The sequence below is a fragment of the Papio anubis genome, unplaced genomic scaffold (assembly GCF_008728515.1).
Source record: "Papio anubis isolate 15944 unplaced genomic scaffold, Panubis1.0 scaffold647, whole genome shotgun sequence".
NCBI lineage: Eukaryota > Metazoa > Chordata > Mammalia > Primates > Cercopithecidae > Papio > Papio anubis.
This window is the reverse complement of record NW_022166694.1, coordinates 5140-23652: the sequence shown is the minus strand read 5'-3', so window position 1 is coordinate 23652 and position 18513 is coordinate 5140. Positions and strand designations below refer to the sequence as shown.

Here is an 18513-nt window from a genome sequence, read left to right as displayed (position 1 = left end):
ACATTGTACTTCGTTCAGTTACGTATTACTCAAAATAATAGTAGATATGTTGAAACACACAAATGTACTTTAAGCACGTGCTTTCAGAAAAAGCTACTAGAAGATTAAATGCACCAAAATGGGGGGGGGGTGGATACAAAAGTAAAAGAAAGATTGCATATCCATGTTCATAGCAGTGTTATTCACAACAGGCAAGACATGGAAGCAACCTATATGTCTACCAACAGATGAACAGATCAAGAAAATATGATGATGTACAGACAATGGAATATTATTCAACATTAAAAAGAAGAAAATCTTGCTATATGATACAACATATATGAACCTTGAAGTCATTGCTAAGTGAAATACGCCAATCAAAAAAAAAAAAAAAAACTCCAAATACTGCATAATTCCATTTATATGAGGTGTCTAAAATAGTCAAACTTGATGAACGTGAAAGTAGAATGGTGGTTGCTAGGTAAAACTTCCAGGTAGTGAGGCATTTTTGTGCAATGGGCACAGAGTTTCAGCTTTCAAGGTGAAATATTCTAGAGATCTGTTGCACTACAATGTGCTTACAATTAACACGATTATAGTACTGTATATTTTTCGGTTTTTTTTTTTTTGGCTGGAGACAAGGTCTCACTACTTTCCCCAAGCTGGACTTGAACTGTAGGCCTCCAGTGATCCTCCTGCCTTAGCCTCCCAAATTGCTGGGATTACAGGCATGAGCCACCACACCTGGCCAATGGTACTGTATTCTTAAAAATAGTTATGATAGTAAATTTTATGTGATGTATTTTTTGCCACAATGAAAAAATGCTTAGCTTTGTTACTAATTTAGAAAGAAACTGCATCAGCTAATTAAAAATATATTAGGATGTGGCCTGTGGTCCTGACTACCCAGGAGGATGAGGTGGGAGGGTCACTCGAGCCTATGAAATCGAGCCTGCAGTAAGCCATGATGGCACCACTGCACTCCAGCCACCACTGCACTCCAGCCTGGCTGACAGAGCAAAATCCCCTCTTTCTCTCTCTCTATACACACACACACACACACCCCAGAAGAATCAGCATCTCATGAAACTAGAAAGAAAGGCTCATATGCCCCAGCCCTGACATCTTGAATCAGTCTGCATTTGGCAGGACCCCAGGTGGCTCCACCGCATGTAAAGCACTGCCTCATGCAGTGGAGGGAGATCCTAGGATGGTGACTCTGCTCCACAGGGAGAAGCCTCCAGTCCAGATGGGAGCAGCCAGAAGGGCCCAGGAGGGACATTTCCAAGAAGGTAAAGTGGAATATCCAAAGTCTGTAACTTCTTAAAAGAGTAATACAATACGGCTGGGCACGGTGGCTCACCCCTGTAATCCCAGCACTTTGGGAGGCCGAGGCGGGTGAATCACCTGAGGTCGGGAGTTCGAGACCAGCCTGACCAATATGGAGAAACTGTCTCTACTAAAAACACAAAATTAGCCGGGTGTGGTGGTGCATGCCTGTAATCCCAGCTACTCAGGAGGCTGAAGCAGAAGAATCCCTTGAACCTGGGAGGTGGAGGTTGTTGTGAGCCAAGATTGAGCCATTGCATTCCAGCCTGGGCAACATGAGCAAGACTCCATCTCAAAAAAAAAAAAAAGGCTAGGTGCAATGTCTCACGCCTGTAATCCAAGCACTTTGGGAGGCCGAGGTGGGTGGATCACGACGTCAAGAGATCGAGATCACTGTGGCCAACATGGTGGAACCCCGTCTCTACTAAAAATACAAAAATTAGCTGGGCATGGTGGTACATGCCTGTAATCCCAGCTACTCAGGAAGCTGAGGCAGGAGAATTGCTTGAATCTGGGAGGTGGAGGTTGTGGTGAGCCGAGATTGCACTACTGCACTCCAGCCTGGACAACAGAGTGAGACTCTGTCTCAAAAAAAAAAAAAAAAGGAGTAATACAAATAGAAGAAATATCAACATTAATGAGTGCTATTTATAAAATAAACAAAACAAAGGCAAGTATTAACTACAGGAAGAACAAATGTTCAGGAAGTGAAAAGTGGTCAAGCTGACATATGAGAAAATTAGTCATGGAAAAAGAAACAAGGAATGACTGAACTAAACATAATTACTATAGAAATACATTGGGAAGATGAAAGAATGGGAAGAGTGAAAGGGAACAGGTACAATTAACTACTGCATTCACCACTGTGCTGTGCAACAGATAATGGCTGCAACTGAAAAATCAAGCAGTATTAATGAAGGAATTGTATTTAGACATATGGAAGTAAAAGTTGAAAGACTTAGCAAAAATGTTGAAAATTGTTGCCTCTAGGAAGGCAGAAATTGAGAAGATGCAGAGAGGACTTGTTTCTCTAGAGAAATCCTATGCAAATATTTGATGTTTTAAATCATGGACAATTAAACTTTGATTAATAAAAACTTAAATGAATTTGAAAATTTATACCTGGCCGGGCGCGGTGGCTCAAGCCTGTAATCCCAGCACTTTGGGAGGCCGAGACGGGCGGATCACGAGGTCAGGAGATCGAGACCATCCTGGCTAACATGGTGAAACCCCGTCTCTACTAAAAAAAAAAAAAAAAAAGAAAATTTATACCTAATGAGAACTGAATTCAACAAGTGACAACTGCTAACTAATATAAATAAGACTATTAAATATATAACATAAATGCATAAATGTGTAAATGACATCAACCTGAATAAAAACATAAAAGAAAATGTCGATGAACACATCTCTATATAAATAAGTAGCACATGAGTGAATTCCCTACTCCAAGCTCCCTTACTAGTTGCTTTGTGAACCCAGGCAGTTGGAGGAAACAGGGCCCAGCTAGGGTCCCTCATCCTTCTCTTGCTTCCAGGCAGGTCCTGCATCCACTCCTGCTGCAAGGAGGGTTCCCATCCCTGCCTTGAGTCTGTTTCACAGGTGTCACCCTGACACTGTCTGCCATGACCGCCTTACCTGGGTGGGGCTGAGGTTGCCTTGACCAAGAAGTGCATCACCCATCTGTGTGTCCCAACACCAGCAGTCAGGAGGCATCAAGAAACAAGGTGAGGAATAACCCACCTCTTACATGTCCACTTTCCTGGTTCATTTATTCTTCATTAATTCAGTCCACACCTCCCCAGCAGTCACTTTATGCCAGAACCTGACTGGAATTCTTCAAAATCAGAAAACCTCGAAGCTCTCTCTATCCCCTCCCCAGTATCATACTTCAGCTCTGTGTCATCACTGGAAGACTCCAACTCTTCAGGGCAGATGTTCCCTCACACGGTCAGTCCCTGAATGTCGGTGCCAGATGTCCCACCTCCACCCCTCCCTAGTCCTTTCTGTTCTGCTGTGAATCTGTCAGTCATCGGGAATTAGCAGGGAAAGGGGACAAGGAGGGGAGGTTGTTTTCACGCTGCACCAAGGCATTGAGACAGACCTCTCGTTCTCCCTGAGCCTCACACTTTATCCGCTCCCAGACGCATGAAATAAAAGAGACTAGAGATGTCTGTTTAAAGAGTAAACATCTATGGTATAAAATTATGCGCACATAATAGTAGACACAGAATAATGCATAACAGTGTGATGGGGTGAGGGGACCTCAAGGTGACAAGAAAGCTGGTCCTGGGCTGGTCAGGAGGAGTCATTACCAAGACACTCACTCATAAAGCTCACCTACGATAACCTAATTACTACACATGTAATATATTAAAATATCTTAAAATATAATAAAATAGGCCAGGCACGGAGGATAATATAATAAAATAAAATAAATTAAAATGTAATAAAATAGTCTGGGCACGGTGGCTCATGCTTGTAATCCCAGCACTTTGGGAGGCTGAGGCAGGCGGATCACTTGAGGTCGGGAGTTTGAGACCAGCCTGGCCAACATGGCAAAACCTTGTCTCTATGAAAAATGCAAAAATGAGCCGGGTATGGTGGTGCGTGTCTGTAACCCCAGCTACTCGGGAGGCTAAGGCACGAGAAGTGCTTGAACCCGGGAGGTGAAGGCTGCAGTGAGCCAAGATTGTGTCACTGAACTGCAGCCTGGGTGACAGAGTGAAACTCTGTCTCAAAAAAAAAAAAATAATAATAATACAAAAACAACAGAAATGATGAACCAATTAATATGGTACAGCTGCAAACACCTCATATCTACTAACACTTTGCAGCATCCAATAACAATAAATAAGTGCTGATATTTTCTCTGTTTCATAGGTCAGGAAACAGAGGGAAAGTGCTGGTGAGATCCAGGCAGGGAGTTGAATCCCAGCCGCCTGTCTGTAGAGTCTAGGCACCCTCAGTGGAGCCAGTGGACCCAGGAGCTGACATCAGAGGCTGAAATCCGAGCTGTGTGGCATCCCTGTGGTCTCCTGTCCCAACCGGGTGTTGATCCAGGGTCCGCAGGCTCACGAGCTCTGGAGAAAAGAGGGAAACGGGTAAATGCTCCACTGGGTGCAGTGTTCTGTTTATTCCCTGAGGACTTTTCTCTCTTCAGTTGCTCCAAAACCAGATTCACCCTTTCTCTGAGGGAAGATGAGGCCCCCACTTTTTTCTTCCTCCCTCCCTGCTTTTCCCAGCTCCTGCCAGTTCCCTCCCATCACTCCATCAACATCAGCCCCTGCTCTTGCCCACCACTCATCGTGCAGGGAGTGAAAGGGCCACAAGAATAAAGGACAAGACCTAAGAGGGAATCCAGTGCCCTCCCCTCCTCTCAGACCTGACCAGTCCTGTTACAGCGAGAGGCCTCCCCAAAGAGAGGCCCTGACCCTTGCTCTCAGTCCCCAGGCCCTCCTCTCCTGCAGAGGCACCTGCACACCAGGGCAGGCCCTGCCCACTGTGGGCTCTGCCCTCTATCTGCAGCTCAGTGCTCCTCCCCTCCCAGCCCTGAGCAGACAGCTCCTAACTGGGAATCCCATCAGGAAGGCTGGGGGGCCCAGCAGGCCCAGCATGGAAAGATGTGGCTGCCAGAGGATCTGCACCTGATGTGACCCTGGGACCCGCACCTTGCTTGAGGAGGCCTGGCCTCTCCTGACCCTCAGCACCCACCGAGGCCTGTGACCTGCTCTTGAGTCACCACTGCTCCTGCCTGGTCCACTTACTCCACCCCAGGGCTGCTGCTTGGTGAGGCTGCGAGGCCTTCCTGCTCTGTCCCTAGCAGGGATTCCACCTAGGCCACTGCCCTTGCAATCTAAAAGGGATTTTCTCCATGTGGAGTAGGGGAGACCCCTTAGCCTGAGGCTGCCTCTGCCCACCCTCTGCACCTGGGAACTGCCACTGCCACAGCCACCATCTCCCACACAGACCCTCCTGGAGAGGGGGCTCCAAATTTGAGTTCCTGTTTTATTTAATATGCTTTACAACAGCAGTATTAGAGGAAATCCTATTAAAATTATAGAGCTGAAATTATGAACATTTTTATTGGACATCAACATTGAAAGCAGGAATTTTGAGCAATTGGCACGTGAATTTCATACCCTTTTCCTGGCCAAAACCCCAGTGACCTACGAGGAAACCATTCCTGCCCACAGGGAAGCAGAACCGACAATCCCTCTACGGGAGACACCGCAGGTGAGAGCAGGAGCGACCACAGACCTGCGCTGCCCCTGCTGTGGGTGCCTCCTGGATGGGGCCCTCTTGCTGCAGGGCAGGGGATGAACCTTCCCATCTGCTCAGGCCTGAGGGGCCGACTGATAGTGCAATTAGGTTCAAGGATGAGAAACCAGCGCCCCTACCGCCAGACACACAGAAGTGGGGAAATGACAGAGACTCAGGTCTCCTGGACACCCCAGCCTCTCACTGTCCCCTGCACTGCTTCTGTCTTTGCAGAAACACAAAACTTCCTGCTGTCTCTTTTCATCTCCCGTCAAACAACCTGACTGGGGCGGGGGAAATGATTCTGACCGTCCCTTACTCCAAACTTACCAGGCAGTGACTACCTTGAGAAAGGGAAGTTGGCTCAGGGAGGGCAAGGTGAGGCCACAGAGCACAGAACAAAGCCCCCAAAAGATGGTGCCTGGGGACTGTGTCCCTCAGGGACTGGAGAAGAAAACACTCGGAGGTGGGATGAAAACAGGGACCACAGCTGCCCTGATGAGGGGCTGGGCCCCGCTCCTCAAATGGCCCAGGAACATCTGCTTATCTACTCATCCATGTCATCTGCAAGGAAACTCTAGGAGGCCAGGTGGTGGGAACCTGGAAAGTGCCTCCTGGAGGAGGCACATAGGGGAGGCACCGCCTCTCCTCAGATTCCTCTCCAGTTTCTGGCCCTCCCCAGATCACAGCTGCCTTTACTATTTGCTCCCTCTGAGGCCATGATCATCCATCAGCATGGGATTCCCAACTCACCCCACCTGGACGCACCCTCGTGAGCCTGAGAGACAGAGAGGCCGGGACGGGGACAGAGCAGGCGCTGCAGCCCTCCCTGCTGCCCACTCCACCTGCAGCAGGAGGAGGCCACAGCTGGACGTTCGAGGGCCTTTCCCCAGTCTTGGCTTGGGAAGGACTTATGGGTGTAGATGGGAATGTGGCTCTCATTACCCTCCCAAATACCCCAACTTCCATCCCCTGTTCCAGAAGCCTTGTCACCAACATGCCTATTTTTGCAGGAGCAAGGAGGGGACTCTACTGCCCGGACAGGGGCCTTACCATCTCCAGAAACTGCTCCCTTTTCTCACCTGGACTCTCTGCAGCTGATGTTTTCTTCTTCTTGCAACAATGAACACAGATAATAATAAATGCTGTAACAACGGCAACAGCAACAAGAACATACAGAAGGTTTAGCCGTTCACTCTGAAGCACCGGTGGCTTCCCTGAAAAAAGGGACTTGTTATACACAGAGCAGAGAGCCACAGCCGTCCCTGCTGTCCCTACCATGGCCTGACCCTCTCCAGGGTCACCCCAGGCTCACCAGAGGGCACAGGGTGAGTGCTGTGATTCCCACTGTGTTCCATGTAGCAGGCGAACCTCTGCTCCTCGCCTTGGCGAATCCTGGTGGCCACCCAGGTCTGGTAGGTTCCATTCCAATCAGGCAGGACATCCCCCCACTGCTGGGCGTCGTGGCTCAAAGATACTCCATCCTGACGCCAGGTCAGTGTGATATTCCCGGGATAGAAGCCGGAAGCCCTGCATGTCACGGTGATGTTGCCCTCTGAGGCCTCGCCGTGGGTGACGTTCACCATGGGGGGCACTGGAGAAGAAATGGCAGAGCCAGTGAAGCCCTGCTCCCCACAAAGGGAGATGCGGGGAACAGGTCTGCTCCTCTTCACTGTTCCCACTCTGGCTGAATCCCTCACAGATCCCGGACCTTCTGTAAGTCTGTCCTCAACCTGTGGCCAAATTACTCCAGGCTAGCTGGAGGATGGGCCTTGGGACTGTGGCCTCAGGCTCTGGGATCCCCACATTGATGCTGAGGAGGGGGATGTTGGGGTGGACTCCTGGGTCATGGGGCCAGGAGGGAACTCTCCAGGATGGGCGGGCTGGGAGGCAGAGGGGGCAGCCCTGGCCCTGAGGGCTTCCTCTCCTGCCTAACTCCCACCCCAGGCTCAGGCTTCTGTCGCAGGGCCCGCCGCTTTCCCAGATTACAACACTGGATGGTTCAGTCCCTGACCCACTGTCTTTATCCAGTGGCTCTAACGATAGAGGAAAATCAGGACACAATATGCCAACAGGAGATGCTTGCATCCATAGCACAGGGAGGGTTTCCCTGGACAGAGTTGGGAGGCGGAGGCAACTCTAGCAGAATTGGAGGGAGCGAGAGCCCCTGGCCAGGGTTGGTACCTGTTCTCCTGACGGCCACCCTGGATTTCTGATATCGCTGTAGTTTCTTCAGGCAGTCTGCCCGCATAGCGCGATAGTGTGTCTTAGTCTTCATGGTATCTTCCTTCCAGAAATTCATAGCCAAGGTCTGAGCTCTGGAGGACTGGGCCACTGTCCATTTCTGAGTCTCCAGGTTTAGGGAGAGGAAGAGCTCGCCATCGTAGTAGAAATGCCGCAAGCCCCCGGTGCTGTTGTCTTCATGGATCTCACAGACCTTAATCTCCTGGAGAGAATGCAAGCCTGCCCCCACCCAGCAGTGACTTCTCCATTCCCGAAACCATCATCTTTCTACTGAAGTGAGGAACTCAGCCCAGGGGGTACCCCTCCCTGGCCCTCCTCCATGCCTCCCTGTGTGGGTTGAGTGCCGGCTCACCTCCCTGCTGAGATCCACTGACCCCCATTTGTCACCCCTACCCCGAGCCAGATTCAGTGGGAAGACAGGTCCCTGCTCTCTCCCACTAACTTTTCTGGAAAAAGCCTCTCCCCGCTGCCCACTCTCACCTCCTTTCTGGCCCTTGATATGAGCCAGGGTCATCCTGAGGTCCTTCCCGTTCTCTGTCAAGTCCCCAGTCTCTGTGTCCCAGGTCTCAGCTCCCAGGACTGCTTCTGCCCACTGTCCCTGGGGCCTTGCCCTGCATTTCTGCCTGTCATAGAGCAGGAAGGGCTGACCATCCAGATGTCCCTCAGCGAGAAACCCTGACTGCACAGATCCATCCCGGGACAGCACCGTGACATTGTAACGAAGACTGTGGAGCTCTGGGGAAGAGGAAATCACAGATGAAACTTCCTCCTGGAAGTAATTTCACATCGATGTTTAACACACAGGTCTGCTGTCCCAAGCTTCCTGAGGAGGCAGGAAATGCACACGGGCAAAGGGACAAGAATGAGGATTTCAGATACAAGGAAAACTGTGAGGGTGGGAGGACAGAGGAGGGGACTGACGAATGGAAGAAGGGGGAATGGAGATGGCAAACTTGTAGGCCAGGTGCCAGGACTGGGTGGCCACAAGCCCCCTAAGGGAATAGGGGCCATGGGGTGAGGCTGCCCTGAAGGGGCAAGGGAAGGCAGTGGTGGAAGGAAGGTCTTGCCAGAGGGGACGGTGGGAATGGGAAGGGACTCAGGCTCAGGGGGACCCATGTCCAGTGTGGCTGTGGTGCACAGGTGAGGGTGAGATGGAGGCAAGGGGAGCTGCCTCGAGAAAAGACTCATCATGGGCATGGCGGGGACAAGGGAGGGGGTGGTCATGAGGCACAAGGGGTAGGAAGGTTGTAGCCCCAGGGAAGCTTACAGTGGGGTCAGTATCCCAGAGGGGAGCAATGGTGTGGGCTTGGGTCCAAAGTGGAGGAGTGGCATGACAAGGCCCCAGGACAGCAAGTGGGTGGAACAGCTAGTGTCCACTGGGGTGAGCAGGTGACAAAGAGTCAGTTGATCTTTTCAGCAAATAGTTCTGGGGGCACTGGTTGTTCAAATAAAATAAAATTGGACCCTTAATTTGTAGTATATACAAAAATTAACTCAAAATGAATCAAAGACCTAAACTCTACACTCAAGAACTAAAACCTAAAAATTTCTTAGAAGCAAACATTGGGGATAATCTTCATGACATAGGATTTGACAGTGCTTTCATGGATATGACGCCAAGGCACAGATAGAATAGAAAGAACTGACAAACTGGACTCATGAATATTCAGAACATCTGTGCATCAAAGGGCACAATCAGAGTGGAAAAGCAATCAACCTCTGAAATGAAATAAAAATTGCAAGTCATATATCTGATAAGAGATTAGTTTCCAGAATATGCAAAAAAGTCTGACAAAAACAACAAAACAGTCAACCCACTAAAAAATGGGCAAAGTAGCCATGAGAAGCTATGTGGGGGAAAAAATGGGCAGAAGACTTAAATCGCCAATTCTTCAAAGAAAATATACAAATGATCAATAAACACATGAAAAGATGCTCAATATCAGTAGTCACTAGGAAAATGCAAATCAAAACCACAATGAGATACCACCTCAAACCAATCAGGATGGCTATTACCACACACACACACACACACACAGCAAGGTTGGCAGAGAGGTAGAGAAAATGAAGCCCCTGTGTACTGCTTCTATTTCTGGATATATACCCAAAAGAAATACCCAAAATAAATATATACCCAAAAGAAATGAAATATTTGCCAATATCCGAAAGGTAGAAGTAACCCAAGTGTCCACTGTCTGAGGAATGGATAACCGAGATGTGGTACATACATATCATGAGTATTATCCATCTTTAAAAGGAATGAAATTCTGACCCACACTACAACCTGGATGAACTTCGAAAATATTATTATTATTGTTTTATTTTTTATTTTTTTAGAGATGGAGTTTCCCTCTTATTGCCCAGGCTGGAGTGCAGTGGCCTGATCTCAGCTCAATGCAACCTCTGCTTCCCAGATTCAAGTGATTATCCTGCCTCAGCCTCCTGAGTAGCTGGGATTACAGGCACCTGCCACCATACCCGGCTAACTTTTAGTATTTTTAGTAGAGATGGGGTTTCACCATGTTGGCCAGGCTGGCCAGGCTGGTTTCGAACTCCGAAACTTGGGTGATCCACCTGCTTCAGCCTCCCAAAATGCTGGAATTACAGGCATGAGCCACTGTGCCCACCGAATCTCAAAAATATTATAAGTGAAATAAGCCAGAAACAAAAAGACAAACAACAAACATTACATGATTCTACTTAAATGAGGTATCTAGAGTGGTCACATTCATAGAAACAAAAAGTAGAATGGTGGTTACCAGGGGCCAGAGGTAGCGAGGAATGCGGAGTTACCGATTAATGGGTACAGAGTTTTGGGTTGCACAAAAATGTGAATGTAGCTAATGCCACTGAGTATACACTTAAAAGTGGTTAAAACAGTAAAATTTATGTAATGTATACTTTACCACAATTAAACATTTAAAGAACAAGAAATACCAGTCCTATTCAAACTGTTCTGAAAAACAGAGAAGGGAATACTTCCAAACTCATTTTACAAAGCCAGGAATATCCTGATACCAAAACCAGGCAAAGACACATCAAAAAAAGAAAACTGCAGGCCTATATCCCTGATGAACAATGATGCAAAAATTGTCAAGGAAATACTAGCAAACCAAATTCAACAATACATTAAAAAGATCATTCTTTATGATCAAGTGGAATGTATTCCAGGTATGCAAGGATGATTTAACATACACAAATCAATCAATGTAATATGTCATATCAACAGAATAAAGGACAAAAGCCATATCACCATTTCAATTGACACTGAAAAAGCATTTGATAAATTCAACATCCCTTCATGATAAAAACTCTCAAAAAACTAAGCATACAAGGAACAGACCTCAATATAATAAAAGTCATATATGACAAACTCACAGCTAGTAACATACTGAATGGGGGAAAACTGAAAGCCTTTTCTCTAAGATCTGGAATAAGACAAGGATGACTAATTTTACCAGTTATGCAACACAGTACTGCAAATCCTAACTAGAGCAATCAGACAGGAGAAAGAAATAAAAGGCATTGAAATGGGAAAAGAAGTAGTCAAATTATCATTGTTTGCAGATCTTGAGGTCTGATGCTTGGAAAAAACTAAAGACTCCACCAAAAAACTATTAGAACTGAAGAACAAATTTAGTAAAGTTGCAGGATACAAAATCAACAGTAAAAAATCTGCAGCATTTCTACATGCCAACAGAAAATAATCTGAAAAAGAAATCAAGAAACGAATCCCATTTACAACAGCTACAAATAAAATAAAATACTGAGGAATAAACTTAACTGAAGAAGTGAAAGATTTCTCCAATAAAAACTATAAAACAGTGATGTGGCTGGGCGTGGTGGCTCACGCCTGTAATCCCAGCACTTTGGGAGGCCGAAGCAGGTGGATCACCTGAGGTTGGGAGTTCAAGACCAGCCTGACCAATGTGGAGAAACCCTGTCTCTACTAAAAATACAAAATTAGCCAGGCACAGTGGCACATGCCTGTAATCCCAGCTACTTGGGAGGTTGAGGCAGAAGAATTGCTTGAACCTGGGAGGCGGAGGCTGCGGTGAGCCAAGATCACTCCATTGCATTCTAGCCTGGGCAACAAGAGCGAAACTCCATCTCAAAAACAAAAAACAAAAAACACTTATGCAAAAAATTGAAGAGATATTCCATAAAAAATGGAAAACATACTCCATGTGCATGGATTGGAAGAATCAATTTTGTTAAAATGTCCATACTACCCAAAGCAATCTACAGATTCAGTGCAATCCCTATCAACACACTAATGGCATTCTTCACAGAAATAGTAAAAATAATCCCAAAATGTATATGGAACCACAAAAAAACCAGAATAGATAAAGCTATCCTGACCAAAATGAACAAAACTAGAGGAATCACATCATCTGACTTCAAATTATACTACAGAGCTACTGTAACCAAAACAGCATGATACTGGCATAAAAACAGACACACAGACCAATGAAACAGAATAGAGAACCTAGAAACAAATCCATACATCTACAGTAAACTCATTTCCAACAAAGGTACCAAGAACACACACTGGGCAAAGGAGGGTCTCTTCAATAAATGATGCTGGGGAAACTAGACATCCCTATATAGAAGAATGAAACTAGACCCTATCTTTCACCATATACAAAAATCAAATCAAAATGGATTAAAGATGTAAATCTATGACCTCAAACTATGAAACTATAAGAGAAAACACTGGGGAAACTCTCTACGATGTTGGACTGGGCAAAGATTTTTTAAGTAATACCCCACAAGCACAGGTAACCAAAGTAAAATTGCATAAATGGGATCATACCAAGTTAGAAAGCTTCTGCACAGCAAAGGAAACAATAAACAAAATGAAGAGACCATCTAAGAATGGGAGAAAATATTTTCAAACTATTCATTTGACAAAGGATCAGTAACTGAAACATATAAGGAGCTCAAACAACTCTATAGAAAAAAAAATCTAATAATCCAATTTAAAAATGAGCAAAAGATCTGAATAATCATTTCTCAAAAGAAGACATACAAATGGCAAACAGGTATATGAAAAGGTGCTCAACATCATGCGCCATCAGATGAAGGCAAATCAAAACTCTTACGATACAACATCCCACCCCAGATAAACTGGCTTTTATCCAGAAGACAGGCAATAAGGAATGCTGGCGAGGATGTAGCAAAAGGGAACCCTTGTCCACTGTTGGTGGGAATGTAAACTAGTACGACCACTATGGGAAACAATGTGCAGAGGTTCTTCCAAAAACTAAAACTATAATAGAACTGTCATATGCTCCAGCACTCCCACTTTTAGGCATATACCCAAAAGAAAGGAAATCGGTATATTAAACAGCTGTCTACATTTCCATGTTTATTGCAGCACTATTCAAAACAGCCAAGATCTGCAAGCAACCTAAGTGTCCATCGCAGACAAATGGATAAAGAAAATGTGGTGTACATGTGTATGTCGAGTACTATTCAGCCACAGTGTCATTTGCAAAGAACTGGAGGTCATTATGTGAAGTGAAATAAGCCAGGCCCAGACAGACACACTTTGCATGTTCTCACTTATTTGTGGCAGCCTAAAATTAAAACAATTGACCTCATGGGGAGAGACAATAGAATGATGATTACCAGAGGCTGAGAAGGGTAGTGGGGAGTGGGGGAGTGGGATGGTTAATGGGTACAAAATATAGTTAGAATGAATAAGATCTAGTAGATAGCACAGCCGGGTGAGTACAGTCAACAACAATTTATTGTACGTTTAAAAATAACTGAAAGAGCATAATGGGATTGTTTGTAGCACAAAGAAAGGATAAATGCTTGTTGTGATAGATACTGCATTTACCCTGATGTGATTATTACATATTGTAGGCCTGTGTTAAAATATCCCAGGTACCCCATAAATATATACATATATATCTACTACATACCCAAACAAAAGTTAAAAATTAAAAACAAAGCAAGGGGTGGGAGTGCTGGCCAGAGAGAGAAAACCAAGGTAGAGGGAGAGATTCTCAGCCTGAGGAAGGGCCTGCCAAAAGGAGTAGTGCTGGAGGGGGAACAGTGGCACCCCAAGAGCAGGCAAAACAGATTTTAGGTATGTGGTATAGGGAGTGAGAGCCCACTGGGGTCAAGGAACCAAAAGAAAAGAATGAAGGTCAAGGAGCAGTTGGCCCAACGGCCTGTTTTAGGTCTGGGTTGGGGAGGGGAGATGGGCAGAGCAAGAACTGGAGGGCGGCATGACCATGGGGCAGGAGTGACTGTGGGAGAACTTGAGGTAGGGTGAGGACAGGAGGGGAGGGTGGGGCTTGGGAAAGATGAGAACTTGCTGAGGGCCCAAGGCAGCTGGGCAAGAAGTGGGAGCAGTGCAAGGTCCCAAGGTGGAGAGGGGCGGAGGGACCCGGGAGGGATGGTTCAGCACCTGTGGGCTGGAGGGTGGGGTCCTCAAGAGGGTGAGGCTGAGGATGAAGGAGTGGGGAAGGGGCCACCGTGAGGCAGAGTCCAGAGCAGGCACCTGCACTAGAGAGGAGGGGGCATTTGCACTGCCCTGTGCCCTGCCTAAGGCCCAACTGCCATTAGCACCAGGGCTCCCCTTGGGTGGTCTGGAGGGGAGTGGGATGGAGGGAAGACCCCCAGAAAAAAGGCAGCACCAGAAAGTTAGGGTCAGGGACAGTTGGGAGTGGGAGGCATAGGGGCAGCACTGGGTGAAGGCTGCTTGTAGGAAAGGCCCATAAGGGAGGCAGGAGGGACCTTCGGTGGCGGGGGCAGGGGATGAGGGCAGAGGACACCCTAGAAATGGCGACAACGGCCGCGTCCGGCTCCCCGCACCACAGACAGCGCACCTTAGCCCCGCCCTGACAGTACAGCGCTCGCCGCTACCCACCCGACCCCCCGAAACGCCCCGCTGCTCCCGCTCCGCCGAGGACCGCCAGGAACAGCACTCACCAGTAGCGGCTCCCGGACGTGCAAAAGGGAATATGCTGGCCAGAAATAGCAAGACCCGGCCCGGTCCCATGGCCCCGACGTCCCCACCCTCTCAGCGGCTCAAGCAGTGGCGAACTGAGCTAAGCCGGGGGGGGGGGGAAGCGCGGCGGAAACTTAATCACCTGGCCCGGCCCCGACCGCTCATCCAATGAAACTGGGGCCCGGAACTTAGGACCAATCAGGAGCGGAGAGGCGGGGCCACGCTCGGAAGAGAAACTTCCAGTGGGCTGGAGACCTGGGGAGATTTAGAAGGCGGGACTTGGCGCCCAGAAAAGAGCACGCGGGAGCGCAGCCTAAAGCAGGGACGAGCTTCGAGTAGCTGAGAGTACAGCTCCAACTTCAAGAGCACGGCCAGGGCCCTGCCCGCCCTCCCGGCATCGCGACCACCCATCCCCACACCTCCACCCCTAGGAGCGCGGGCCTCACCAAGCCCCATTCGCCGGCCGCCCCATCAGACCGGCTCTCGCTGGCTTGTTCCTTCCAGGACAGACAACGCGTGGCTATTCTCCCAACACACTCCCTTAACCGCGCACAGTGTCACTGGCAATGAGACTAGTGACCAGACTTGCAGACCTGTTTCCAGATCTCAGCCACCTCTGCCTCTCAGAAGCACCTGCCCCAGTAGAACAGCTCAGACCACAAACTCTCTTAGACGTTTCAGCTTTATAATCTCCTTCTCCTCCCTTTGACTCAAAGCCAGACCCCCCCTTTCACCCCCTTATATCCTTTAAGTGTCTGAGGTCTCCCAGGGCCGCCTCTCTATTCAGTCCCTGGGTGATCACAGGGCCAACGAGGCGGCTCCCCATGGTTCACTACACCAAGCTCTTTCCAGACTCCCTTTTCCAGCCTGATTTAGGACATCTGTACCTCTGGGACCATAGTCCCCTCCAATGTGGCAGATCTACAAGGACTCTCTACACATCTCCCACCACATCATCCTCTCTTCCTCCTCAGTTTCTCTTAAGAGCATCACCATCCTTGGTCCCTTCTGATTTCCTCTTTCCCCTTCATCTCCGGGAGTCAAAGTCAGCTCCTCCAATCCTATTTCAATCCCACAGCCACAATGTTAGTCTAGGCTTTCCCCTCCCTTCAGCCTAGATTACTGCACAGGCTTCCTAAACACTGTGCCTGCCTCAGTTACAACCAGAGTGCTCCAAGCCACCCACAGCGCCCCATCTGCTGAATGTCACACATGATGGATGCTTCTACTCTGTCATGGAAACCACAGCTGCCACAACCTGCTGTCTGGCACCACCCCCATTTCTCTGGTGACATCTCCCCCCGGTTGCAGTAAAAGTGGGCTCTGGGATCTCCTCACCCTATCCCACCAGGATGCCGCTTCTCAAGCAGTTTCCCTCTTCCAGGTTACTGTCACCTCTGACTTGGAACCCATCAGACCGCACCATAGCCTTAAAATCTTCCCAATTAGGCTGTTCTGAGTGCAGTGGTGTTTACAACTAATTGATTACAATCAGTTATAGATGTCTTTGTTTCTTCTTACTCCCACTGTTTCACTTGACTAGCCTTTAAAAGAAAAAGAAAAGAAAAAAGAAAAAAAGGAAAAAAATCTTCCAGGGTAGATAGTGGTGATGGTGGCACAACCTTGTGATTATGCTAAAAGACACTGAGCTGTACACTTTAAAAGGATAAATTGTGTGGCATATGAATTCTCAATTCTCAGTAATAAGAATGCTGTCTGGAAAGCCTCTTTCTACTAAGAGAATTGCCTTGTCCCCAATGTGCATCTCTTAGTCGCTGGGACATCTAGGCAGTGGTCTTCAAACCTAGCCACTGTGTAGAACCACCTGGAGAGTTTTAATATCCGTGTTCCCAGGCCACAGCCACAACCTAGGTTGTTAAATCAGTAAACCTAGGTTGGACCTAAATCTCAGTATCCTTTAAAGTTCCCTACATGTTTCCAATGTATAGTCAAGTCATAGAACTACTGATTTAGCCTGTGGTTTGAACCTTCCTGATAGTACTCACTGTGCCCTGCCTTGAATCTTTTTTAATTTTTTGAATTTTTTAAAGAGAGGAGTCTTGCTCTGTCACCCAGTTGGAATGCAGGGGCGTGATTATAGCTCACTGCAGCCTTGAATGTCTGGGCTCAAGCAATCCTCCCACCACAGCCTCCTGAGTAGCTGGGACTACAGGCGAGTGCCACCACACCCAGCTGTCACCTACCATCTTCTACCCTATGAACCCTCCAAGATCAGGAAATGTGCCCATTTCTTCTTTGTCAGCCTCACAAACTTTTTTTTTTAAGTTAAAGTATACCTGTCATTACTAACTAGTCCCCCATGATCCCTAGCCTATACTTTTCTGTGGATTAAAATATAATGTATTTGAGAATTTTAACAATTTCTTAGTTTTCCCATTCACATTCACTGATAATTTATTTTGATCCTCATAATTTAGTGAGCACGGCAGGGACTGGGGTCCTTTCCCCACCTCAGAGAGATTATTTTCACTGCTAACGGTCGTAAGCCTAGTGAGAGACAGAGAGGGAGATGGACCCAGCCCTTCCCTCCACAGTGTCTACCCTCCCTCCAGGACCTTCTCCCTGTGCCAGCTCCAGCAAAGGATCTCATTCAGCTCACCGCCAAAAAAGACTTTTAATAGTTCAATAAAAATAATGAATATGCAAGGTTTGTTCTAAGGCATTTAGAAGTGGTTTCAGGGAGACATGAAGCCAGTCCTCTCCGGGGCTAGGGGAGGCCAAGATGGTCTTGAGCTCCAGGAGAGTTGCTTCTTAGTGCCCAGGCCTGGGCGTCCCTCCCCCACCAAGCCTCCCAGGTCTTCTGTCCAAAGCCCTCCCCCTCCACCCCACCACCAGCCCCGTCTGCTCTGCCCCATCAACTACGTTTTCTCCCTCAGCACTTGCCTTATACCCCATGCACTCACGAGCATAGAGGCGATTTCCTTCTTGCAGACTTTAGGCGCCACTGCAGGGTCCGGAAAAGAAAGAGAACCGGCCCAGCGCGGTCGCTTACATAACCCAGGGCGGGGCTGCGCTCCGCCCCCGAAAGCTTTCCTTTTTTTTTTTTCGACGGAGTTTTCCTTCTTGTTGCCCAGGCTGGAGTGCAATGGCTCGATCTCGGCTCACTGCAACCTCCGCTTCCTAGGTTTAAGCGATTCTCCTGCCTCAGCCTCCCTGCTAGCTGGGATTACAGGCATTCACCACCATTCCCGGCTAATTTTGTATTTTTAGTGGAGACGGGGTTTCCCCATGTTGGTCAGGCTGGTCTCGAGCTCACGACCTCAGGTGATCCGCCGGCCTCGACCTCCCAAAGTGCTGGGATTACAGGCGAGAGCCACAGCGCCGGCCTTGCCCGCAAGCGTTTTCAAGTCTGCGGCCCGGAGTTCACTGCGAGGACTGGGATCACCGGTCACCCCGCCCTGGTCTACGGAAAACGAAACGTGTTTACTGATATAGAAACGGAATAACGGCGCTGGGGAGGGCGGAGCTGCTCTTCAGGCTTGGTTCCAGCTGCGGGTCACCTTGCCACCTGCCGCTGTGAAATGCAGCCCGCGGGCAGGAATTTGATCCGGGCTGAGCGCGGGACCTGGATTGTGACTCGCTTGAAACAGCACCCTCGCGGTGGATCTGGAGCCGGGTGGAGTAGGGAAATGCGCCTCAGTCCCTCCCACGGGCCGCCCACGGATTCCAGGATGCGAAAACGCTTCCTGCTGCTCCACCACCCCTGGAAGGCA

General features: G+C 48.2%; 1 protein-coding gene and 1 long non-coding RNA gene across 6 annotated transcripts; both read right to left on the bottom strand.

Moving 5' to 3' along the window:
- Positions 1–2390: 2390 nt before the first annotated feature.
- LOC103883600 lies at positions 2391–3829 on the bottom strand. The gene is made up of 2 exons (XR_645884.4): positions 2581–3829; positions 2391–2430 (listed from the first exon to the last, which is right to left on the bottom strand). It is a non-coding gene; the product is annotated as an uncharacterized LOC103883600 (long non-coding RNA).
- Positions 3830–4047: 218 nt separating this feature from the next.
- MICB (MHC class I polypeptide-related sequence B) lies at positions 4048–18283 on the bottom strand. Of its 5 annotated transcripts, none has more exons than XM_031662427.1 (6): positions 14761–14890; positions 8293–8547; positions 7753–8031; positions 6884–7162; positions 6651–6785; positions 4098–4391 (listed from the first exon to the last, which is right to left on the bottom strand). In XM_031662427.1, the coding sequence occupies exons 1-6, from the start codon at positions 14828–14830 to the stop codon at positions 4264–4266; spliced, it is 1146 nt and encodes a 381-aa protein (XP_031518287.1). In that variant the 5' UTR covers positions 14831–14890; the 3' UTR covers positions 4098–4263. The 5 variants fall into 5 exon arrangements, with proteins under 5 accessions (XP_031518288.1, XP_031518287.1, XP_031518289.1 ...); XM_031662429.1 differs by lacking the exon at positions 14761–14890 and adding an exon at positions 17684–18283 and having other exon boundaries at positions 4264–4391; XM_031662430.1 differs by lacking the exon at positions 14761–14890 and adding an exon at positions 17704–18283 and having other exon boundaries at positions 4264–4391.
- Between the last annotated feature and the right edge of the window lie 230 nt (positions 18284–18513).